At 46.8% G+C, this 26765-nt stretch overlaps 1 protein-coding gene across 2 annotated transcripts; it reads left to right on the plus strand.

Moving 5' to 3' along the window:
* CCDC91 (coiled-coil domain containing 91) lies at positions 1 to 26492 on the plus strand. Of its 2 annotated transcripts, XM_078596923.1 has the most exons (13): positions 1 to 143; positions 1934 to 1984; positions 2091 to 2163; positions 2467 to 2600; positions 3552 to 3821; positions 4243 to 4347; positions 4937 to 5014; positions 6829 to 6936; positions 8441 to 8533; positions 10119 to 10187; positions 11521 to 11697; positions 12206 to 12319; positions 26102 to 26492. In XM_078596923.1, exons 1-13 carry the CDS (start codon positions 111 to 113, stop codon positions 26336 to 26338), a joined length of 1542 nt encoding a protein of 513 aa, XP_078453049.1. In that variant the 5' UTR covers positions 1 to 110; the 3' UTR covers positions 26339 to 26492. The 2 variants fall into 2 exon arrangements, with proteins under 2 accessions (XP_078453049.1, XP_078453050.1); XM_078596924.1 differs by lacking the exons at positions 1 to 143; positions 1934 to 1984 and having other exon boundaries at positions 2091 to 2159.
* The last annotated feature ends 273 nt before the right edge of the window (positions 26493 to 26765 follow it).

The following is a 26765-nucleotide window of genomic DNA, read 5'->3' on the forward strand; positions in this document are numbered from 1 at the left end:
TCGCCGCCCTCGCGAGTGAGTGGTGGCGGTGGTGGTGGCGTCGCTTTCACGTCTCCGCTTCGGTGGTGGTGGACGTCGCAGCAACAACAACAAAAACTCCCCTCCTTGCCATGTCCCACCCATGGGCCGCTGGTGGCGGCCAGGTGAGCTTCGGCGACGTCTCGCCGCCTGTCCGAGCCGCGCGTCGTTGTCCGCACCCAGCAGAGCTGTAGGCCGCGCACTCGCGGTACCGTCCCTCGGATAGAAGTCCCCGCCGGGGAAGGCGTCACTTCTCCCGGCACCTGCCTCACCCCCACCCGGGCTCGGGTCGGCCTCGGCCTTGGACGCGTCGTCGGTTGCGAGGGTTCTGGAGATGTGGGGGCGTCCCCAGGGTCCCGATTGCGGTGACACTCGGAGCATTGAGGTGGCGTCGTTGCTGGGGAGGGAGGGAAGAGGAAGACGAAGGGGGTTCAACAATGGCCATGGCAAGAGAGCTGAGCCCGTGCAGCTGATGAGAAGGGGGGAGTCTTCCGTATACATTCCGGTTTCATCTGCCGCAGTGGTTAAAAGGGTGGCTTCTTGAGCCAAGTGGTCTCGGCACGGTTGACAATGACTGCACAAGGAGGAGGAGGGGAGGGGGGGTATTTACGTTGAATTCTGGACCGCACGTGGTTTCTAACGAAAAGTCGGGTTCGATTGGAGACGCGTTGTCGTTTGCGCCTTCACAGCGGGGCACGCGTGAGGAGGTGCGTGGTGTGAGCGCGCGGCCAACACCACCAGGTTGACGATTATATGAGCCGGTCCTTGGCCTCCCCCTAGGTCGGCACGGCCTCAAATGAGCACCTGATGCGGTGTGGAGTAAACATCGCCACGAGGGAGGGAAAGGCGGCCGGGCGTGGTGCTGGGCACCCACCCCCTCGTGTGCCGTGGTGCTCACTAACAGCACTTGCCCCAACAGTCCGTTAAGGCTATTGGGGCGGATCTTTGTTTGTTGGTGTGATGATGATACGGATGCTTCATGTGGATAAAAAGTAAGTTGAAGGGGGACATCGCTGATACGGGGTGATATTACACGGCCTTTTTGTCACAGTTTGTTGTTGACATTCATATTGTTGTCATGACGCCGATAGGACATTTGTAAAACATCGGAGAAAAAAAGAAACATGTTTAGAGCCATTCTCCATCTTGCTGCCGCTGTTGCTGATGAGGAGCCCACTGTTAAACAGGCTTTTGCACTTTGGTAACAATAATTATTATAATGCAGCAAAGCCTCAACAGTCTCCAGTCTGCATTATTTCCCAGGACGATTCCACATTGGGTTATTTGCCCATCTAAAGGTGTGTTTGCCACGTGGGAATAAACCGGGGGGGGGGGGGGGGAAACCTCATGTACAGGGCTATAACACAGTTTTGCACAGACGGGTTCGTGAACCCACGTGTTATTCAGCCATCTGCTGAGCATTTCACAGCCGAGTAAATTTGGAAGTTTCACAAATCTGTGTAAACCATCAAACATTGCCTTCAGAGTGATTGATTAAATTGTGTGTGCTCAACCATGCCTGGCTAATGATCAGAATCAAGGGCACGTCTATGCGGCTTCTTAACTGTCATATGTAGAATATCTGTTTTTGTGTGAAGTGGTGAAGGTGCGAAAGAAGTCAACATACATGCAAGGTGTGGGAGAGGGGAGGTGGGTCAGTTGTGGAAGTTTGCTCGTGGAATCAGATACGTGGGGGCCTCAGAGCATTTAGCCAAAGGCCCCCTAACATCTTTTCAATGGCCCTGTATTCTACCATGCTGCTTATGTGTCCAGGTAGAAAGTCTCATTTCATAAGGATCTACATCTTCCAAGTTGACAAGGTGGATCGCAAGAACCGTTAGTCATCAACTGAATATCACCGTGACGTGGTCCGCTCTGAGTACCAACTAAGCACCGGTACATCTTGTATTCACAGGCACGTGGGAATGGGGATGACGAGTCTGGTGATGAATTTGGCGGCTTCGAGGTAAGATCCTTAACTTGTACAAATCAATGTATGAGAATATTTACGCGCACACGGATGGATGACACTGCTCACGGTGCCGTGCGTGATGTGTGCTGTACGTTACTAGACGGCGGACCCTCTGCCTGATGGGGGGGTTCCGGTTCCTTCTGCGGCCATTCCTTGGGCAGCCTTTCCCGTGGGTAAGAAGCACACGCGCTTATATGTACCTACGTATCTGCGCCTCCAATTAGCACGGTTGGCTACGTACGGTGCGAAAGAAATTCAACAAACATACTTTTTCTCTCATTGGTAATTGGATATGTATGGTGTGAAAGAAGTTCAACTTGTATGTATATACGTATGTATGTTGAACTTCTTTCGCACCATACGTAGCCAACCGTGCACTAAGGAGATTGAGAAATTGGGAATGTTTGAATGCAGTTTCAAATCATTGAAACGTGTAGAATGTTTTGGCAGGCCTGATCTGTGTCCCCTTGGTTTAGGCATGCCTCCAAGCGCCACCCCAGACATCCTGCTGGACCAGTCTTCCTCGCCGCCTTTGGGACCCCTTCCCGATGCCGCGGCTTCAAGCATCGGCTCTCAAGCAGGCCTGTCTGACCTGCACTCCTCCCTGCCAGTGAGCAGCTTCCTAACCCAGTGGGATTACACCAGTTTTTATTCTTTAGTCCTCTGCCCTTTCGCAGATCCTCGGCGGAAACTCCCTCCACCCTGTCTGAAATTGAGCTTCTTCATTTCACCGTATGAATCCTCCGTTCCTTCAAGTTGTCAAACATAATCTTTCTATTTCTACCTCTCAACTTCTTTTTTCCCAACGTCTGTCCTTTCAGAACTTCCTACACCTCTGAGAAACCGGTTATAGCTCGCAAATAAAATCGCCTTTGGTTTCATGTTATCGCTTCGCTCATCACAGAAGTTAATTCGCTTACATTGTTTGCAAACCCATGTGCTGTGTTTGTGCTTCCTGTTGGTGTGTTCAAGCATGATCCTTGCCTCCATGCATCCTTGTATTGTTTGAAGCCATACTCCTTGCTCCGCACATTTAAAGACATTCTACAAATATAACATCAGTCATCTTGTGAATCTGAAATTTTTGCACGATTCAGTAAACCATATGAGTAAACCTGCTTTGTATGGACATTATATGTCGTAACATTTGGCCTCATATTGAGAATGGCTATAATTACAGCACGTCGAATAAGGTAAGAAGATTGACATTCAGTGTGATATTGTGCCACAATCAACATATAACTAATACATTTACAGTGTATATATTTATGTTATATATCATGGGATTGAGCAGTGTCACACTGCCGACTTGATTACGATTCCCGGAAACGACTAATATTATTGACAAACGATATCTGAACTGGTCCTGGAGCACACCCACTCCACATCAGAAACTCGCACTAACCAACGCAGAGAAATATGATCAAACAACTCCAATGACCGATCCCTCTATCCAAAAGATGATTGACAAAGGCCCGTAAAACAAATATATACAGCTCTCTGATGGCGGCCTTTTTTTTTTCGTGATTGTTAAGGCCTAAAATGATGTTGTTCACCAAAGGCCTCTGTGAGCTCTTCTGGAGCGTCTGGCCCTGCCAGTCCACCCGCAACCTCCCCACCTGACGCCATCATCAACGCAGCGGCCGTGCCAGGGCAGCAGCGGCGGCAATCGGTGGAGGTGGACGCCGCCACTGCCGCCAACGCCGCCACTGCCGCCACTGCCGCTGCTTCCCTGGAAGAGGAGACACCACCGCCGGTGTCGGTGGGGCAGTTCGAGGCTCTGCTCGCCAAGCTCAGTCTGGCGGAGCAGGAGAAGCACCGGACACAACAGGTCGCTAGGCTAACACGACCATCAATAATGCAACGCAATACGATACAAATTTGGATTTTTTAAGTGTTTAAATATGACCGAGTCTGAAGGCGCTGTTGTCAGAGTGTGGTGACACGCGCGTTTGGATAACGGGAAGGCACTTGCCACATGTCACTGAACCGCTGGATCAGTTTGTAAGAAGACTGATGATCTCACAAATTTACTTGACAATTTTCGCGGGAAGTTGCAGAAAATCTATGTTAAGGTTTCTTGAAGGACATTCATAAGAGAAGGCAATTGATATACGTCTGTTCAGAGCCAATCGCTCAACAAATTTAGCTCTTACTAAATATTAAGGCAACAAATTAACGTTCTACAAGAGACATGCATATCCACCTGCTTAATTATTATTGTGAATGACGGGAGCGACTTGCACCCGCAGGTGTTGGAGGGCTTGCTGACGAGCAACGTGGGGCTGGAGCGACGTCTCGCTGATGCCGAGGCGAATGCGGCAGCCGACCATCGTGTCCACTATGCGGAGATGCAGGTCTTGCAGGCCACCCCGCCGTCACCGGCTCACCGCTTTTCTGTCCTCAACCTCACACTTCTTTCGCACTGTACGCAGCCAACTATGCTCATCAGAGGTGTGGGGAGGTACAACAAACTGACACAAAAAGCAGTTCAATCACACTTCATATCTCAGTGTTGTAGCATGCGTGAGTTTGGGCTGTGTCTGTGTGTGTGCTTATGTCCTCTATAGATTATCCCGAACAGCACTTACCCCACCAGTCTGTTGAAGGCTATAGGGGGGATCTTTTTTTTTATGGCCTCCACTTTGAACCTGGGGAACCCAGTTCGATTTTCGACCACGGCTAACATCAGTGGTGAATATCTGAACCAGTTCTCGGCCTCCCCTAGGTCGACTCAGGCTTAAAGAAGTATCTGGTGTGATGTGTAAACACTGGTATTGGGGATACCAAGGCAGTCGAGTGTGATGCTGGCCACACCGCACACTATGCACCTTGCCAGCATTGCCATCATGGCTTGCTTCAACAGTTGGTTAAAGGCTAAAGGCGGATCTTTGTCTTGGTACGTGTGCGGGTGTTTAGGTGTTGTGGGTGTGTGTGCATTCGCAGGAGAAGCACCAGAAGGAGTTGGAGGAGCTCAGGACGGCTGGGCACGAGGCACTTGCCATCATCGTGGAGGAGTACAAGGTGTGTGTACTATTACTGCAGCCATTGCTTAAGACGTATCTTTGTTTTATTTTGTATGTTGTTCATTCTACACAAAGGCAACTGGTGTGTGTATATATAAGGGCCTTTGTTTATCCAGGGAATCCTCACTGAGTCTCAAGAGGTTCACATTGAGGAGGATCCTGCATTGGGATGTTTGGCCAGTGCAATTATTGGGTGTTGGGCTTGTAGGAGAAAACCACAGTACCCAGAGAAAACCAATATGCATGAGTGGATACAAATGAGAGCCCCCACTATTTTAGATTCGATAATCCAATCCTGCACCTTCCTCTCATGCTTACCCCACAATCCAAGCCTACAACACTTGGTAATCCGAAGTAGGTTGCGATCCATGTACTAACTAGGCGCAACCCTGCTTAGTTTCCGAGAACTGACGTGATCGGGAGCATTCTGTGAGATCTGTTCACGTGTGATTTCGGTCATATGTGACTAAGCCATTCATCTAAATCCATATTTCGAAAGGTAGGTTTTACTTTTGGGCCAAAATTGTTGTGTTAAAAGATCTTACATAATTTCATTTAAAAATGAAGGCGGCAAGTCACAAATATCATGATTAAGGTACAAATATATCTGAATTAAAGGCTTCCAAGCCATCTTCATTTGAACGTTTTTAAAGTTATTTACATCACTGCGCTTCCTAAGAAATGTCTCCTGTCGATAACAAAAACAATTGTCTTATTAAAAATGCAAGGTTCATCAAACTCTTTGAGACCCGTCGGTCTTGACGATGTTGAAACCTCATATAGAGCTGTTCAAGGCTGTCTTCCCCCCCCCCCCCCTGTCCCTGGAAGCCAGGCATTCTGGGTAAAGTTCATCACCCCAAGTGAGGGGCTGAGTCAACTATCTGTAAATGTCACAGTAGCACACAGCTCTCCCGTCAAGGGCTACTGTCATACGCAGATAATAAACAGCAGAGGTACCACCAGAGTGCACCTGATGCAACTTGTTTACGTGAGCGGGAGGCCGTTTTTGCGTGGGACCACATGTTGCAAGTGACGGTGAAATGTTTTGTCACAGGATTGTCAGCAGTGTGGCTGGCAGGCGCACAGGGCTACGGATTGGGTTACAAAGCATGGCAAGCATCCATATACGTTATGTTTGTTCGCCTCTGTGCCATGTTCAGAGGCCTGGGTAGACCTCGCTAGATGCTGAAATTGGTTAAACTGGAACAAACCATGGGGTGCATTGTCTCTCAGGTTCCCCAAGTTGTGGTTTATTTACTGTTTGCTATGGAGGTGTAAAGTCGTGGCTGGTATATCCACGTTCCGGTTTCAGCATCTCTGCTCGATTCTCACTCCTGAATTGAACCCACATGAGTCGACTCCACCTATACAAAATGCCAAGGCAGGACCTCTGCTAAATTGACTTGGTATGAAGGATATTAATGTAAGCACTGGAGAAGGAATAAAGGTGCAGTGCAGGCTCTGTTCATACAACGTCAGCACATCAGCGGTACTCTTTTGCACCGTCTTTCATATCCGTCCACACTGGTGGTATTTCATTTGGACAGCTGTGTGTGTGTGACTTTTTCACTTGACACGAATGCGTGTTTAGCTCGCGTAATTTACGGGGCACTGATTTAATGTTGTTATTTTAAAATTAAACTTGGCTTGCCCCGCGTCTGTACTGATAGGGACCATTACGCTGCGCCTCTAAGACAATTACCTAACTGGGAACCCGCTCTTGGGTAGCTCGGATTGCGTAAGCAATTTATTTTTTTCCCCCCCCCGTGGTGTGCATTGTTCCGCGTGCGTCCGGGCAATGTTCGGTGACAGGCCCTGAGCGTGTCGGCGGTGCAGGAGGCCAACGAGGCCGGCGAGAGGAACGTTCGCTCCGCGTTGGAGACCCAGGTCCAGGCGTGCCAGGAGCTCATGTCCGCACAGGTCGGCCTCCCGCTGATCATGCCAAGACTACCATATTCTCAGCTGGGAGCGATTTACTCAATCGCTGACAACATTTCATCTTGCGCCGCGCTTGCTGAATTTGGAAACGAATCGCCTCTTGCCCATTGATTCAATGAATGTTGGTGATTTCAGTTGAACTTCTTGTTTTAACACATTGTAGTGAATGGTTAGTGCCTCTAGTGGCTGCAGGGGCGATATGAACCCATGTATTCATAACAGTTATAATAATCTACAGCTCTTTACTCATCCGCTGGTGAATATAAACCTCCACCACACCCGTCATGGAGATTGTTTGACCATACCTCACCACCTGGGCTTTCCAGGGCTGCTTCAGATATCACTCACCAGCATCACCAGCCGTGGCCAGGAAGTAAAAATTTCGTCACCGAGTTTATAGCACGCTGTATGTATGCATGTTGAATTTATTTCGCACCGGACGTAGCCAACTGTTCTAATCGGAGGTGCGGGGGAAGGACAATAAACTGCGCTAAACGTTGCTCCATTGCCCTACAACGTATCCGAATATAAAATTTTGTGATGCATGTATTGTGGGTTCACAAATGTATTTTAATTGATAAGTTAATATATAATGCGACCCCTATTGCAAATACATATAATTAGTTGACTGTTGAAATGGTTGGGATTTTCTCATCCAAGTTTTTTTTTCTGCACTGAAATATATTGTGCCATACTTTCTCTGTTTGCACCCCAGGTTGTCACTGCAAATCAGACTTTTGTCTCGATGAGCACTCACTTAATGATATCTAACGTTCATGTCTGCTGCATTTGGAGGGTAGTCGTGGTGCAGTGGTTAAGCGCACTGCGCTATGAACCCGACAACCTATGTTTGAAAATCGGCCACGGCTAATATCAGTGGCGAGTAATACTTGAACCGATCCTGGTCACCCCTTTCCTTCATCAACCTGCACTGATGTACGTGGTGAGGTATGGTCAAAAACTCACATGACCCTCGCAACATGGCGAGGCCTTCATCCAGCGATAGATTGTCAAGTACCTGTGATTTATAATTCAGTGCTATATATATGCAAGTGTTACAGGTAAAGTTGGGACAACAGCAATTATTTAAGGCTCTTTTAAACCATTATCAGAGGGCAGAAACAGTTATAGTGGAAGTTGGGTTTTGTAAATTATATTAAGTCCAGGCTAAATACAGTGAAAGCAAAGGCAGTGTATCAGCCCAAACTGACAACACTCTCTCCATAGTATTCTTTGAAAATGTTTTGGGTGCTTGGGGTCAAGAGTGGGTCAAAAGCATCGGGTCATATGGATCTATTTCTATTTTGACCGAGCCTTTCTGGTGAGCTGTTGCTGATCAAAATAGGTCTATTTTGTTCGGAAGTCGTAAAATATAAAAAAAGGATTACAACTTGGCCCAGATCTGTTGGTGTCAGTGGCCGTGATAGTCGTCATGGGGGTTGCGTGTTGATCACGGTGGCTGGATTGTGTTTGCGCTGTGTTGCAGCATGAGAGGCTGCGGGCCCTACTGGAGGAGTGCCGCTTGGCGTGTGAGGAGCGAATCGCAGAGGCTCTGCAAGAACAGACTGCACAGCACAAGGCAATGCATCCGCAGGCCACTCCCAAACAACAACAAACAACTTATTTCACTCTCGACCACCATGGCATCTATGTGCTTTCGGCTAATAAAGACATATCACCGCTGTAGCCTACACAGGTTGTTGGACCAATTGCTCTTGTCAAGCACCTGTGAATGCTGGCACGGAACACAATTTATTGTTTTATTTATTGTATATATTTTTTTGTCCTTCCCCTGCTCCTCTAATGAGCACGGTTGGCTACGTACGGTGTGAAAGAAGTTCAGAATTCGTTCAAGGAGGTGGTGTAGCCAATACCACGCCTGGCAGCCTTTGTCTCCCCAAGGCTAATCATTACACATTGCACTAGGTAATCATTTAAGGCTGAGTGATACTAGAGGAATAACGTTCACTGTGGTTAGTGGCTGTAAATTGGACCGTTGGTGCCGGGTTTGCAGTGCAATGCACTGACTACTACGGTATCGCTTCCCACTTTTAGAGGAGGCTAAATGCACTGTCGGAGGGCCGTGAAGAGTAGACGGGATCTCAGAGTAGATGTCAAAGAGCAGACCCATGGGGTTAACCCTGCGATGTGGTCCAGAAATACCGGAAATACTCGGCACTCTTTTTAGTCTACTCTATGGGAACCTCATTTGCCAGTAAAAATATGATAATTGTTTTTTTTACCCTTCTATCTGGCAAAAAAACTGACACCTTTTTACAAGGAGTCATGTTTGCATAGACCGCAATACCTGCAGTCATAATACAAACAAAAGAACATGGTCCAACCCATGTGAGACTAGGCTCTAAGGAAAGCTGTCTCGGGTGTGGACCAATCAACTTCAAGGACAGTGCACATTATCAGAGTTCTTTTGTTTGTATTATGACTGCAGGTATTGCGGTCTATGCAAACATGACTCCTTGTAAAAAGGTGACAGTTTTGTTGCCAGATAGAAGGGTAAAAAACCAATTATCACTCTTTTTAGTGTTTGGGTCTGGAAGACCCATTCAGGCAAATAATGTGCTTGCCCATGTAAGCAATGTGACTTGTTGGTTTACATTATATAAGATGTTAAAGGTATTTGTTTAAGGTTATGCTGGAGTCTGTAATTTGTATGCCAAAGGCACCATGCCGGGTCTCTTGAACCTATGGCTGCATCTTAGGGTTCAAGGGCAGTCTTGCACTTGTGGGCCACTGTGTGAGCCAGTGAGATGTTTGTACATAATTTGGTGAATTGTAAGTTTAATGTCAGGATTTTGTGTCTTCACTGTGTCTACCCAGTATGCTGTCGTGTTTGTATTTGTTATCACGTGTTCAGTTTTGCCGTTGTGTGACCCCAGTCTACCTTCAAGAGACTTTTAATTCTTAGAGACTTAAATAAAGTAATTGTTCATGCTGCAATACCACAATTAGCAAAAATCACATTCATCAAGAACACAATGCCCCTTTTTCATTGCGCATTTTAAAAATGTGCAATAAAGAAGAGTCATTGCCCAAAATGCCACCTAGAAATATTTTTTATTTTTAGACCACAGTGTTATTGACGAATGTGAGTTTTGTTGTTGTCAATTTAATGATTGTGTTATTGTGCTGTGAATGCCTGGCAGGCTGAGGTTGAGAAGTGCCTGGCAGAGGAGGGGCAGAAGAACGCGGAGGCATTAAAAGCGGCGGTGGAGGTGATGGTGGCATTGCATATGATGCTGACGATGGCAACCACAGTCGGAATGTTTCTAACTATGAGGTTATTGTGTGGCAATGTCATTGTATATTCTTGGGTCTTTCGGTAAATTCATGTAGATAGGTTCAAAGAAAATAACAAAAAACTACGACGTTTCGATCGCAACACAAGCGATCATCATCAGGAGAAAAAAAGAGTGGGAAAGCTGCTCTTTTCTCGGACGTAGAACGGGAAACGGAGATTCTTCAGGATGACAACAGCAGCCGGTGCCTCTCAGGGCTCCGGCTTATAACCTGTGTGGCAGGGCTGGCCCCGCCCCTAGCCACACCTACCTTCGAGAACTCTCGAGGAGGATTTCCACCTGGACACGTGGTCCCCCAGCCCCTCTTTTGGGGGTCCCCGTAGACACCTCCGGTCACGTGTCCTCCAGGTTCAACCAGAGTGCCATGGCCCCCTTGTAACCCCCGTACCGTGCCCGGCACTCTCGCCCCCTCTATCCTGTAGGGGCTGGCACTGCACGCAGAGTGTGGTGCCATCCGTCACTGTCAGTCAGGGCTCACCGAGCCCCGCTAGGGCCGGTACTGCATCCACCTTCAGTTGTGTCTGCGATGTCAGTACATCGCGCGCCGTGCCTCTCCCAGGCCGGCTTCACACAGTGACATCCAACGATGTCACTACACGTACATAAAAATGTATTCTTGAGAGCCTTTTTATTTTACGTTTTGAACTTAACAACGCTTAATGTTCACGTCGGCTCGCCGATGAGTGGCTATCGAAGGGTTCGCATCTGGGTCAGGGTTCCCACAGCACTCGGCTATAAACTCCCAGTTTATGAGCACAGACCTGAAGGCCCAAAATGCCAATAAGCCAGCAACAAACAGCACTGCACATGGTCTAAATGATGAGACTTAACTTAAAACCAAAAACATAGGGATCGGATGAGACTTAATTCGTCTGCTGAATTGAGGCACGTTCTAAGAGCTTGGGTGAAGAGATGATGGGAGGGAATTCCAAACTGGAGCAGTGCGAGTGAAGAAGCAGAAAGAGAGGTGTAGTCCCCTGCGGTGTGGTGGTTAAACACATTGTGAATGAGATGAGCACAAGGTCTCTTAGAGTAATAATATTTATTTATACTGGAGGAATCCGATGAGCTACACAGCTCTGTTTCACAGATGTCCAGTCGGACATCATGGGTGGTGAGGGAAGGAACGAGTGAAGTTCACGGGCACAGTAACTTTCGATGGAAGCTATAAAAGAGTGATAATGAGACGACTGACCGCCGGTGAGCGAGCGAGCGACTGGAGACAATCGGCGATTCTGTGCCACAACAGACCGAGCGGAGGGGGCTGCAGGCCGCCGTGGATGAGGCCGTGGAGCGGGAGCGAGAGCGGAGCAAGGACGTCGAGGAGAGGCTCGCGGCCAAGCTGCATGACCTGTTTGCTCAGGAGAAGGGCGTCCTGCACAAGGCTATGCAGGAGGCCGTGCAGGAGGAGAGGGACAGGGGCCAGGTGGGGAGACTGCCTCGCCTGCGCAGACACTGAGCGACTGGCATTTTGTTGAACTGAAATGTGGCATGATCAGCAGTTTAATTTGTTTGATCTGTGCAGGCTTCTGTTTATGGTGAACAGCAAATCTCTACAATATAATACAATTGACCATTTAATATTTCCATTCACTTGTGTTTGCTATGTTGGTATGTATGACCCTTTTCCAACAATAGCTTTTATTTGGTGACATAAACATTGTTTTATAGCTTGTGTTCCTCATTATGACGAGCTGTCTGTAAATTTCACGTGCAGCTTACATCAAATTCAAACTAGTTTTTCTCAAACCTAGTGTTCCAAATAGCTTTCATTCAAATAAATTGCACTTACTGGAAAAGGAAAGTTAATTAAAGAAGCACCCGTATGTATTGCGGCAGCAGTAGGATGAGTTTGGATGATGGCGTTGGCATCGGTGTAGGTGTTGCTGCTGTTGCTGATATTAATATGGACTGGGGCTTCGTGCCACCCATAGGAAGCCATGGAGAGGGGATTGCAGGAGGAGCGTGAGAAGAGCACCCAGGCAATGCGGGAGGCCGCGGAGAGGACGCGCGCAGACATGCAGAGCTACCTCCAGGAGCAGAAACGGGTGGGTGCCCATTGCCGTCCATGTCCTCTCTCGCAACACGTCTGTGCGCGATGGCCACGCATGTTTATATCTTCGTGTCGGTGATTGTGTCTTTGTGTATGGATCTCTTTCTTGTGAATTAGAATCTGTCTCCCTGTTTCAGTCTACTGTCTACTCTTCACGGCCCTCCGACAGTGCATTTAGCCTCCCCTAAAAGTGGGAAGCGATACCGTAGTAGCCAGTGCATTGCACTGCAAACCCGGCACCACCGGTCCAATTTACAGCCACTAACCTCTGTGAACGTTCTTCCCCTAGGTTCACTCAGCATTAAATGAGTACCTAGTGCTGTGTGTAATGATTAGCCATGGGGAGACAAAGGCTGCCAGGCGTGGTATTGGCTACACCACCTCCTTGTATGTATGTATGTTGAACTTATTTCGCACCGTACGTAGCCAACCGTGCTAATCGGCAATGCGTGTGTCTGCCCAAGTCCAAGTGTGTTTATATCGACACATATTTGCCTTTGTGTATTGATCACCTCCTGTTTGTGATTTGTTTACGTGTGTCTTAGTTTGCAGCTAGCAGTGCCTCCATCTATCTTTGTGTTTCCCCCTTTATCTCAGTCTACACACAACTCGGCGATCTATAGCTCAACGTGTAGCTCACCGATTGCTGCCTCGTTTCTCTGTGCACGGTTAATTTCGAGCGGGCGTATTGCCCCTGTCTGTGTAAATGCGCACAGTGGGGCGTGCCGCCAACGCTGATCTGCGTAGCCTGGCGCCGCTTAATTGTCGCAATTTTTGTTCCCCGGAGCCGCCGTTTGATAGCAACCAGAGTGTGGTCCGCAGCACTCGCTGCTAATAAACACAGAGGACACTTACTCGAACACCAGCGAGATTGAAATAAAACCTCAAATTGCAAACTGTCTTTACATTATTTTAAATAATAAGCAATTACTCGTGTCGTTAAAAAAACGCGTAATGAGCTGTGCTAAAGATACATTTTTTCCGCCAATTAAATTTATGGCATTTTTTAAAATTTCCCAACCCCTTCTGTAAATCGGTTAATTTAATGATTTGTGTTCGTTTAAAACAAATAGAAAATAAACCATTGAGTGAAAATGCACACTGGTCCTGCTGCCCGCCTGGCCAATTAAATGACCGGATGTGCAGTGGGGGACGATTGCCGGACGTTTGGGTTAATGATGAAGCCATGCACGAGGCGGCTCGTTGCCTGGCTGTGTAACGAGGTCTTAAGCCCTCTTGAACAAATGTCATTCGTGTGGGTGGTAAAGACGAGCTTCTTCTGGATTTTAGCTCGCATTTATGACTTGTAAGTTTTTAACGTGAGCATGTGTTGCGTTGTCCGTCTCAAGAGTTTCGAGGCCACGGCTCCCTACTGCTTCTGTCTGCCTTTCATGACTTGAGTGCTGGCTGATTTCTGTCCGTTTCTCTTAATTTTTCATCTTCTTGTAAGTTCCGTTCATCAGTGATGGTTTTTCTCACGCCACGGTAAAGACCTCAAAATTGTAACAAAAAATTACGTTTTTTTTCCTCTTTTATTTATCATCCATCCTTACGCAATGAGTAGCACTGGCCACATGCAATGTAAGCATTTGATTCTTAAGTTTCAAATTCACATTGTGGAAAGGTGATTTGCCAGGACACTGTTAACTCAAATAGTTATTCCGAAACAGCGAGATTTTGAGACTTAAGAATATTGTGAGTTACCAGAGGGCAAGGCATTCACACAGTCCATCTATTCTTTTCCATAATTTGTTGCTTTGATGCTTCCTAGTGTAATATATACAGTTCCATGGCTTTCTTTACCACACTCTGCTGTATAAATACAACATGTGAAATCAGCATTCCTGAGCCATGGCTCGTAGACATGTGAGTCATTATTGTGCTTTAATATTAGTTTGGCAGAGTTTGCTGATGTTGATGTGGGCAATCTGAGCTGAAGCTTTAGAGACGGGTTGCATTACAGAGTCTTTACACTTGAACACCGCAGCCCATACATTTCTCGCAATTTTCATTTTTCCCATTGAATTCTCACCGTCTCATTACATCGCTACGCACAACGACTCGGGGACTCCAGCCCAATCGGTCTCCCGGCGTGACCCGCAGCGGCCACCAGTCTCCGACCCCCACATAGTGAGAAACAAGCGACGATCCCGAGTGAGAAACGCCGCCCCGTTTGACAATGAGAATGCCCCGACAACCGAGGTGCGTAGCCGAGAGAACAGCGAGCAAACGGATCGTTGGTGATGCCGGAGGTGGGCTTGGGGGGGGGGGGGAGCGCCGGGGGTGATGGGGGACGGTGCAGGCAGGGAGCATCCAGGTGTTGTCGGGCCCACCTGTCTGGCACGCGGTCTCGTGAGCGCGTGCGGCTGGTCCGTGCCGAGGGGCTGGGCGCCAGCAGTGATCCCATGCAACTTAATTTACTGCGCCTGTCGCTGGGGATTAGCGGAGCCCCTGCTATGCGGGTCCCCTCGCGCCCTGCGCTAAATATAGACGGCCTTTAGGAGAGGGAGATGCTCAGGGGCATGATTGTTCATTTTGGGGGTGGTGGAGAGGGACTGGGTTTAGGGAGACCGGGGGGGGTGCGGGGAGTCGTACTTGGGGAGAGGGGTCGGGGTGGTGATGAATCACAGCATCTCGACCGGTCCCCTGCATTCCTCTTGTGCTGCGGTGCCCGCGTCCGGCTCTCCTGGTTAGGTCCCGCCGCTCGCTTGGCGGGGCGATTTCGGTGCGGTGGTGTCATCGGGCAAACATGCCCTCCCCCCGCCCCCCACTGGATTACCGCCTCCCCCTGGCTGAGGCAAGCTGCGTATCATGTGCATGAGCGAGGGCCGCGCTACATCACTGTCCTGCCTGTCGGCACGAAGTATTTTTTTTATTGGACTTTATTATCAGATCAAACACTTTTGCATGCGGGATGTGTCACGCTGTTTACGTGCGCTCTTTGACGCCGCTACAACTCAATGAGAGATGCTGTAGTTTGAACTTTTTTTTGATCAACCCTAGCTGTGACCGCCACAAAACGCTGCCGTTTTATTTTTTTCAAGCATGGATGCTGCGCGGGGGATTTGCTAGAGGACGTGATAATTTATTTGAGCTGACTCAATACGCACGTGGTGTTTTCACTCCAATGTGTCTCCGCATATGATGACTTATAAATCAACGCACAGATGCTTTCACCTGATAGCAGAAATTAGCATCCGTTTTCAAAACCTTTTTTCAAACGTTGAAAAAATCTTTGACGAGATTTTACAAATGTTAGCAGATGTAAAGTGGTGTTCAATTTAAAACATAAGTTGACATTAAAGGAGAGCAGTAGCCACAACGGTTTGTGCACTGAATTATAAACTTGTCACAGTTGACGTCAGCGGCGAGTATTATCTGAACTGGTTCTTCCCCCTCAGGATATCAACCCTCACCGATCAAAGTGGTGAAGTATGGTTAAAACAACCCCCATGGCCGACACTGCATAGGGAGTCCTTCATTTAGCTGTGCATAAAAAAAAAGATTAGTCAGTTTAACACGTAGGCTTTCGCGACCACTATCATCCATAATAGAGGTTTTTGGGTTAGATCGCGTAAATATATAAATGTGTCGTTAAAACCTGGCACCACCCAACACAGCCAACTAGTAAGGGTTGTCGCGTAAACAGAACACCGGTGTGTTGGAGAGCCAAGCCACAACATTTACAAACTGAGTACGACGTTTCGCCAGTAATTCCAACTAGCTTCATCAGGCGACAGACAAATCTGTCTGTTTGTAAATGTTGTGGCTTGGCTCTCCACCACACCGGTGTGCTATACCAGTGACGAATTGGCATGTTCTGTTTACGTGACAACCCTTACTAGTTGGCTGCGTCGGGTGGTGGCGGGTTTTAACGACACATTTATATAGTTACACAATATAACCCCAAAAAACCTCTTATGGATTATGAACCGTGTGTATCTGCACTTTTTCAGGCAGACAAATTGGCTCTGTCAATATCACCTTCCATATCAACACTGATAGCAGGAGTCTAATGGTTAAACATTTTCATTCCATAAAAAAAACTATTTCCAAAAATTGAACACCTTTACTGAGATTCTACAAAGAGTAACAAATGCATGTTTGGAGGTCACAACATTACAACGACAAACAATACAATATACACGATAGGAGTGCAAAGTATAGGAAAGGTAAGAAAATCACTTTAACAAAAATATGCAAATGAAACTAAACAATTTTTGTATTTTACCAGGTAAAGCCCACTGTGTTATATAGCTCTTTTTAAGAAGTGACCTGGCCACAAATGATAGCTCAATGAAGTGGCTTATCAGGTGGAAATGTATAGCAGCCTAATACTCTTAAACACATGTTTATAGAGGTAAAAACCGGAGGACCCAGATAAAAATCCATACCACCACAGGGAGAGCATGCAAATTCCAAATATACAGGCGTGAGGGTCGGGATGGGACCCCCACGACCTCCTGCATACCAGGCGAGGGAGTTAACATCTCGCCACCGTGGCACCCCCCATGGTGATATGGTGACAGCTTGAAGAGGCCTTCATCCCGCAGTGGATAGATCACGGCTAATGATAATGACTTTGACTCGATGTAAAATAATAAACATGTTGTAATATGAAACTCTATCACGTAAAAAGTTGCTCAGGATATGACAGACATTGAATGGTGAATACAATTCTCACATCCACACCTTTGGCGGCGAAGGTTACATGCAATTCACAACATATATATAGCAGGGATCAGTGTTCATTTATTTTTTTCTGTAGAATCCACTGTGTTCTCGTGGAATAAACAGCATTTTCTAATTTCCCAATGATCAATGTCATTCTAAGGCCATTGATCTCTAAACATAATGAGATGATAATAGGGGTTTTCCCCTTTTTTCTGGCAACAACACTGAAGCCTTTTTTTACAAGGATTCATGTCTGCATTAACCACAATACTTGCAGTCAAAATGCAAACAAAAAACACTGATAATTTATGTATTGTCCTTGAAACTGATTGGTCCACACCAGAGACAGCTTTCTTTAGAGCCTAGTCTCAATTGGTGCATTTTGGCGTCATCTGGTCTAGCACCAACTGAGACTAGGCTCTAAAGAAAGCTGTCTCTGGTGTGGACCAATCGGTTTCAAGGACAATGCATATTATCAGTGTGTTTTTTGTTTGCATTTTGACTGCAAGTATTGTGATTAATGCAGACATGAAGCATTGTAAAAAAAAAGTTTCAGTGTTGTTGCCAGAAGAAAAAGGGGAAAAACCCTATTATTATATTTTGGTACTGGCAAAGGAGGTCCAATGACATAATGGGCTGCTTATAACCTTGCAGAGCTGTCATGTAAAGGAATGCTATGTAATAGCTTCATCACTTGACCATTGTTTTTCCCTCGAGAATCTCCACTGAAGACTCCATGCTTCAGAGCCAATATTGAATAAGCTTCCAAGTGGACTCTTATTCATTCGTGTTGTGAACCACATACTTGCCAGTTTGCTAATTAGGTGACACACAAAGAGCACGACTTAGTTTTTCAGCTGTGACTGCTAACCGCTGGCCTAATTAATTTGCAGTACACAGTGCCAACCACCATGTCCTGCGTCACCCCAGTTCCCTAATCTCCAGTCCGAGGGGAACACAGCCTAATGCCCGTGTTGGCCCAGTGTTTTCCATAGCTGTGTAAGGAGAGTAGTTGTAAACCACGGTACTTAGATGTGCTGAGCGGTAAATATGAAAACATGGACCAGGGTGGTCCCTGCGGGCTTGAAACTGAAAGCCTAGAGTGCACATCTTCCCCCGAACACAATCCTCATTACACCACGGCCTTCACACAATCCGCTGTACACAGTTCCTCTTACATACACGTGTGTACACAGTAGCTTATGCATGCTATCGTACACCACGCGCGTTAAATATTCCCCTACTCCCAATCCTTATCGGTCTGTATTCTATACACGGTAGTCTGAGCACGAGACCCTTACACGTGACCGCCTATCCTCCCACACACCGTGCCGTCCTGCGTACCGTGTCCATGCGTGCAACCTTCAGTACACAGTGCCCTTTAACTCAGTGGTTTGTACACCATTCCTAACCTATGAGGATCCGACAACAGAATGTCCCCTTCAGCTGACCGGCCCGCACGCTGGAGTCGAGCGAGCAGGGGCCCGCTGGCGTGCCCGCGTCCACCGTGTCACACGGTCACACGGTGAAACACCAGTGCTGTAAATCAGCCACTTTACAAATAACCCGGAGCAGCCCCCCCCCCCCCCCCTCACGCACGCCAAGGTGTTTAAAATGCGGTTCGTGCGAGCTGCGTAGCGATTATACATACCGGTTATATAATTTCTCTCTCTGCCGTGCGTAATCTGAATTTGGTTATTTTGGCTTTTGTAGAGAAAGTAGGCAAATGCGCAAGAAGCGGTTCGTGCTGTTGCCGCATCGAGTGGTCGAAGGTTTGGTAGTCAATGCGGTCTTTTTTTTTTATTGTTCAATGTTCACTTGTTGACGAGATGCCAGCGCACACTGCCAGCGACCACAATAACAACAACTAGCCCATCAAAGTAAATTACATTCAGAATTAGGCTATTCAAGCCAGCCAATGTTGGTAGTTGCAGCCAGCAAACCACCAATATAATCGTATCAAATCAAACCATGACAACTAAGTAGAAGGGGTAGGTTCTTAAAGATGCAAAACTGCTGTAACGCCAGGGGATAAATAGAAATTACGTCGCCAAAACCTATAGCTCTGCTGCTTTCTGACTCCATCTCTGGACGGCGAGACTAAGTGTGACACATGTTGAGTGCAGAGGGCAGTTGCTGTATTCTAGTCTCATCCCTCTCCTTGAGGTTGAAGTTTCTAAGGTGGGGGACGGGGGAGGGCGGTGTTGGTGCCGGTAGGGGGATTCGAGGGCGGCTGGCCGAGGGCAGTCACCTTTGCCACTTGGCTGGAGTGCTGAACCGGCGATGATGTAATGGTCATCGGACGCGCTGTGTGACCCATGAGCTCCGTGCGTTGCCGTGCACGTGGTTCGAGCCGCGTGGCTCTGGGCATAATTGGCGATGCTCTCCATGCGCTCACTCAGACGCTCGTCATGTGCCCCCCACGTACTGCACACGCACCTAGCAGGGACATTAAACCTTTTATGGTTAACTATGTCCACGAGCATACTCAGCAAAGCATGGCCGCACTTTATCATCCCATACATACTCACCGGGGTAGCGCAGTGAAAAAGAGCTTGAAAAATCATCGGATTCCTCCCGTATAATTAATATTCTGATTTGATATGAATCAGATCGATCTGAGTTAGATTCCTGACACCGGTGAACATCAGTAGGGGCAGTGATATCTGAACTGGTCCTGGGCCCTGTTACATCACCAACCCACACTGACCAGCCAGCCATAACGTACCTTTCATTCATGTCTCGGCGCCACGCTGGAATTGGGGTGGAATCGGGCTAATTGTGCATTAACTAGGCATCAGCCAGAAGTTTAAAGTGGGTATTTCTCTAGGGTGACCAAGCCGCATGGGCTCCATGCTCTAGCTTCAACACCATGCCATGTCTTCTCCCACCACGATTCTATTATTCCACTGAACCCACAATCTGGTTATAAATCATATGTGACTTTTAAAGATTTAAACCATAATTCGAGGCTAGGAATCCTGAGAATCGCCCAGTTCTACTGTCATTAATATCCTAATCAATGGGATTTTTTAATGTCATTTTGGTCACAGGGAGCCAGTGATGTTTAGAGTCGTGGAAATCATTACGTGCAAGTTCTCCCGTATTAATTACACCGATCTGTTCTGCATACCTACATTGCATGTCTTCATCAAGGTTCTCATTTTCAATCTCCAAAATTCATCCCATATTACACAAACTATTAATAGCTTATACTGGCTACCGATTAACTACAGAGCTCACTTCAAAAGCATCCTATCAACGTACAAAGCAATACACAACCGAGCTCCACCTTACATCAGAAACCTCATGGACGTCAAGAAAAACAAGAGACCTCTTCGCTCCTCAGCCCAAACACTCCACCAACCACCAAACACAAAAACCATGGGGGACAGATCTTTCTCATTTGCAGCACCACACCCCTGGAACAATCTCCCCAAGGCAATACAAACACTCGACTCCATCACTGCATTGAAGTCACAACTCATAACACACCAATAATACGCTTTCATACTGTAACAAGCACACGGCGGTCGCAACTTGTTGATATTAGTTTTTTTTACCAGATAGAATTGTTCAATATTGTGTCCACGTGTGTAATGATGTGATGGCGCTTTGAGGGGCAGATTTGTGTCAGAAAGGGGCCACGTGTGAAGCAAAAATAAATTGACTCGACTTGTGTTGAATGTCGACCAAAAGCTTAGTAACAACTCTGGTTGCGTAAGTGGCCTGCCTTCGCGTAGAAACCCGTGGTTTCACGCCTGTCGGTGAAAATCAACAAGACGGATGGCCACCGGTGGATAAGGTGGCTCGGCGGATGGACGCTGGACAGACAGGGAGCAGACTGGTGATGCCTTGCACATACAGTGGCCCTTTAATGGTATTCTATGCCCAGTATACATTTGTGTTGGCTGAGCCTTGCACATGATGTTTTGAGATCGGGTGTCTTTGATATACGAGAGTACGCTCCATAAGTCACACGCGAGGCCTTCTCCAAATGCTTAATACCCAGATGTAATTCGTCATTTGGTGTAATGGCTCGTTTCTGTGTTTTTACCTCGGGGCTTTTTGTTTTCCACATTGTGCGGAAGTTGTACGTGAAATGTACGTTTGAAGGTTTACACTCCGGCTGCAATATAAAGAACAAGATTGTATCGGTATAAAAAAAAAATTATCTTTAGTTTAATTGTTGTGATTACACTGTAAAGTGTAGCTAGTTTACACTCAATAACGTGTTCAGTGTATCGATATTTAAAATAACATGCATTTGACCGTGCTTTAAATCCCATGTTAAGTGTGTTTGAGTTCAGAATTTGACACTAATTAATAGATTTCCATGGGGTTTTTGATTTTGGTAATGAGAAATGTTTCATGGGATGATTACATTTTGCTAAATTGCTCTTTCTACATGAGGTGCCGCTCTTTGTGCATGCGCCCTCTACAATAAGGGAGGAAAAGTGACGGGTGTGCATTTAGGGCCAATCTTTAGAGCCTTAGCCGCTGGTGCTAAATCGGTAACGTTAGGTCAGCAGCCTTCCCCATGCCAAACATTTCACGATGTCCTTCGGTGCTTATGCACATAGAGTTTTAGGATTCAAGAATGCTTCGGGCAGAGTTTCCCAGCTAACATTAAGGTTCTAAGACTACTACCAGTTAACGGGAATGCAAAATATATTCCCCCAACAACAAGCCATGGCGATGCAGAAGTATGCAAAGTGTATGAAGAAATGAACCAACTTCTAAGTGAGGGCATCATAATGGGTGACTTTCATGCAAAAGTAAGAGGAGCAGAGATGAGAGGATAATTCGGAAAACGTGATATTGGAGCGAGGAAAGAGAGAATGACTAACAGCTTTAAGCAAGCGCATCAAATTTTTCCCCAATAAGAAATCCAGAAATGGGAAAAAGATTGTCAGAAAGCTGACCACGTTAATAGATAACGTGATGGCATTAAACGGAAAAATGTATAATTTGACGACGTTTCGGGCGATGGTCCTTCATGGCACATACATTGAAGAATGGCCGTTTGCCCACATCGTCACCTATTACCGTATGTATATATATATATATTTTTTTTATTTTGAATGGCTGCAGTGTCATTGAAGAATGTGTTCAGTTGTTTTGTTCATTGTGCTTGTGCACCGCTGCCAACGCAGCATCACCAAATTATTTTCTGGAATATCAGTGATGCGTCTGTACACGGCAAACTCGGTTCACATGAATCACCTGGCGTCATTGATCCAAGTCATAGTGCAACATTGCCAAGGGGAGGACAAAGTTAGTTAGAGGCAAAAACAAGTCGGTTCACATGAAATAATTGTGTGTATGGACCACTGCCGACAGTTTGGAGAATTTACACAAATTCATACCCACATAGAAGCAAAATAACAAATTAGATGTCCCCGCCATAAAAAAAATGCCCAGCATCACAGTCGACAGTGGTCTGGAAGTGGGGGCAAAGTGAAGCAGAGTAGAGAATAAGCTACCGGACGCGTATACAACACTTGAGGAAGAAGGTGGGGGGGAACATACAATTCTGAGAATAGAAATTAGAGAATACAACACAAGTGATTAAACATATCACAACAATGGGAGGAATACAGGAAGTTGATTGGTAAAACAAATGGTTGTAGCCCTTAGAGAGAAATAGGGAAAAACATATGCAAGGTAAATGAATCAAGTTGACTCTTGGGCAAAGTAAGTAGGCTTGGGTAGGACAATCCACTCGAAGGGATGATGGCTGGTGGTCGATATGGGATGAATCTCGATGGACAACACTGGTAATGGAATAGTGGCCAAATGAGATAACTGGCCCAAGAGGACAACAGCTGTGGAGATGGGAGTGGTGTGTGTATGTTGAACTTCTTTAGGGCCGTACGTAGCCAGCCGTGCTAATCGGACGAGCGGGGAAAGGACGACAAACTGAACACAAAATGCAGTTATAAACAAATGAGTTTTCAATCTATATTTAAAATTGCATAGCTCCAGTGACTTCCTAACATCGGAAGTAAGAGCATTCCAGATGGCTGCAGAAGCTCATCTGAAAGCGTGTGATACAGTGACCGTCTGTTCGATGGCTAGTCAAAAGCCACTGTGAGGATGAACGGAGTTCGCGTGAGAGATAAGTTTACGTGCAGGAGCGAGATGGATTGTAGGATTACAAGACTGAAGGATGACGATGACATGGGGGGAGGCTTTCAACCAGCAGTAGATAAACGTTGGCTGACGATGATGACTTGCTCGCTCTATGTTGGTAAGGTGTTAGGTTGGTATCCTTCACCATGCAAACATTTTACGATGTCCTTCCCGTATACAGTTCGTTAGACAGTGTGAAAATAAACAGACTAACATTTTTTACATATTTTTTTTTGCACAAAAATGGAAGATATAAAAGCAAGTAAATACCCACTTCACAAGGCGGTGTACAAACGAGAGTTAAGCCCGCGACATCTCTTTGCGCAGCTTGTGCCGCCGAATAGGTGAATTTACAGCCGACGTGGAAGTGTGTCATCCTCTTTGGTTACACTATTAGTGTTGGGTTAGCATAGGCGCTAAAGCGATACGGGCTGTTTTGATCTCGATGGCTGCCGTGGAAGGATTATGGCCCTATCTGTGCGCTAGGGGCTGCCAGGCCGTGTAAATCTCTCAGAAGTGAAAGCAAGTGTGTCGAGACTTTTCTCGGAGGGAGAGGGGGTGGGTGGGGAGGGGGGTCCTTCTAAAGCGGATGGTGGTTGCAGGGTTTAGTAGAGGATGTGTGCATCCTACATGTATTTTAGGCAACCCAGTTCCTTGCGATGTAAATCCCATCACTACTTCACAAGGAGAAGGGCCTCGCCGCGTGATATCACGCGCTGTGTCGCCAAACTTAACTCTCAACGTGGCATCGGGAGGAACGTTCATTCCGGTTGTTGTGGCTGTGATGTTCGTGCCGTTGTCCCGTATTCAGTAGACCGGGCGATCAAGTGCCCTGAGTGTGGGCAATCTCAGTTTGCTTTGATTTATAAACTAAATGGATTTCTCGTCAAGTGCTTGACTGAGATACGTGAATGTAGGCATTTATTTGTTTCTCTTATTGCTTCAAACAACGCATTAAGAGATTTGTATACATTTTTGCCTTATGCATTGAGGAATGTCATGTAGATGGAGTGCCTCTTGCCAATAACAGCTGGCAACCCAGCTGTATTTTATTTTTTTGACAAGGCTGACTGTTGATGAGACTCAAAAGGTAAAAACTGCTCCTGAGTTTGCTTGTTTATTCATAGTACTCTGGAAAGTTCTCAAAAGCAGACTGACTTAAACCCTTACTAGTTGGCTGTGTCGGGTGGTGGCGGGTTTAATGACACATTCATATATTTACGTGATCTAACCCAAAAAAACTCTTATGGATGACTTAAACATATTTTCATGTGGAAAGATGAACAGATTATTTTACAGGCCACTTGAATTATCATTTCAATGTTCTTTGCTGGTGTGCAGTTTTTTTTGGTATTAAAAAAGGTAATCTTGTTCACAGTTAGTAAAGATATGTCCTGGGACATTCAATGCAATTTTAGGGTTGTATTTGCTTTGATGTATGTTTTTATATCTATGCGTGTTTAAATAAGTGACTTAGAATGTCTCTTTTTTTGTATGTCAAATATATATTTAAGCTCTAGCCAAAACAAAAGGCATATGCAAAATGTTGGCAGTATAAAACAAAGCTCAATATGTTCAAAAATGCCATTTTGGTAAACTTCCACTTGAAACTAAAAAACCCCCAATGCAGTCTCTTCACTCAATCTGATGCAACGTGCATCGCTTTAATAATAGCGGTTGAAAGGGGGCTACCGCTTTGAAAGTCACAGCGTGGCATCGCTGGCACACTGCCCAAGCGATTGCCGCACGCACGGTGTCCTCTTGTACGAGTGAACGCCTCACTTGGTGGACCTGCCGTTTGATGTGCGCTAGGTCACGCCGAAGGTCCCAAGGTTGCACTTCTAAACGGCGGCCCGCTATGTGTGGCGTCCGCAGAGGCATCCGACTCCGCTCACGCATCGCCCTCGCCCCCCGGCCGGCTGGCCAGAGAGCGGCCCTGATTTACGGCCTCCTGACAGGCGGCACTAATTAATTCTCTCTCGTTAGCAGCATTAGCTAATGCCCCAAGCCTGCAGCAGCTGCCCGTGCCACTCGCTGGAGCCACGGGCCATGCCTGGGAGCGAGATTTATGGAGGCTACGGTGGACGTTGGTCAGGAAGGGTCTCGCCGTGCAGCCGGTGCCAAACACTGACGCCGCTGCCCTCCGCTGCTGTCCACCGCAAAGTGACGCAGATGAGTTGGCGCGAGCGCGCCAATGCTGCGTGTAGTTCCTCCAAATTGAACGCTTCCCGTGACATCCACGTGCATTCATTGTCCATAGGCAGTGGTGCATACACACAAATAGTAAAACAAAAATTGTATTTAATAATACGGGCTGAAAGGGGGAAAAAATACGCAACGTTTTGTGTAATGGGCCTTCTTCATCGGCAATGTTTCCAGCATTGCTCAAAATAGCACGTAAATATCTACTGCTGTTAGAGCTTCTTGATTCATGAACGTGTTAAGTCTTTGTTCCTTGCCTATAGTTCACGAACATCCGATTTTCGTTCACCTGTTTTCAATCCACACCTGCCCACTTTCACGTGTGTTGTATATTTATTTTCATATGCAATGTGAGACAAAATCTATAAACAATAACACTACTTATGTGTTTTTTCACACTTAGTCGGTGGTATTTGAGAGTTGTTTAAAATCAACAGTGGAATGATGTGCCCCTTTGAGTGATTGGTGTCATGCACACATGACACCACACAGGCATTTGTGAATTCCCTGTGTGGTGCTGCGGTGGCGAGTTGTTAACTACCTCGCCTGGTATACAGGAGGTTGTGGGTTCGATCCCGAATCTGACACTTGAATACAGTTTGCATGTTCTCCCTGTGGTCCACGTGGATTCTTCTCCGGATCCTCTGTTCTCTCCCTCCGCATTTAGAAACATGCGTGTAGAGTATTTGGCTGCTATAAAATCCCAAGTGATTTCTAATCGCGATTATGTTCGTGCCACCGCCGCGTTGTGTTGTACGTGGTGCAGGCAGAACACGCGGGCCGACAGCGCAATCTCGCCAGCCTGGAGCTCTTCCTGTCGTGCGCGCAACAGCAGCTGTCCACGCTCATGCAGCCCCCGCCGCCTCCACTTGCGCCTCCTGCTTCCGCTGACGGTGCGAGCGTGAGCCCCGCGATGGCGCCGGCGACCAAGATGGTGGCGCGTGGCTCCGTCGCGGCGGAGGTTGACCCCGCTCTGCCGGCCGGGACCCACGATGCAACGTGAGGGAGGAGTTGTCCACCCCCCGCCAGCACCTCTCCTTCCCCTGAGAGGAGGAGGAGGAGGTAGCGGTTAGGGCAAAGCCGTGATGCATAACAGGATCATGAAAATATATAATTCCCAACAATAGGAGCCTTACAATCGATGTGCAACTGGAAAACTTGACCGAGCGGCATCAATCCAACTTTCAATCTTCACACTTTATTTCTTTAACGATGCCTATCTTAAAACTTAAGGCCCCTATACGTATATATTCATCCATTACACATCTTAAACCATGTATTTAAAATAGTAATTAGGTTCATCTGCAACCATACACTCTGTCAAATGTATTTACTTTTCATCTGTGAATGCCAGGCTGAACAGGTTAACGTTTAAGTTATTTTTTAAAACTTTGAATGGTCAGGCAAGTCCCATTTTCTGACGAGGAAAG

This window comes from Lampetra planeri, chromosome 8 (assembly GCF_965212315.1).
Source record: "Lampetra planeri chromosome 8, kcLamPlan1.2.h2, whole genome shotgun sequence".
In the NCBI taxonomy this organism is placed as follows: Eukaryota; Metazoa; Chordata; class Hyperoartia; order Petromyzontiformes; family Petromyzontidae; genus Lampetra; species Lampetra planeri.

Bases quoted from the DNA above. Each gene is read 5' to 3' on its own strand.
- CCDC91 (XM_078596923.1), top strand. From the start codon at position 111: ATGTCCCACCCATGGGCCGCTGGTGGCGGCCAG. The intron at 5,015-6,828 runs GTGTGTGTACTA...GTTCGGTGACAG, and splicing joins TCATCGTGGAGGAGTACAAG to GCCCTGAGCGTGTCGGCGGT. The intron at 11,698-12,205 runs GTGGGGAGACTG...TGCCACCCATAG, and splicing joins AGGAGAGGGACAGGGGCCAG to GAAGCCATGGAGAGGGGATT.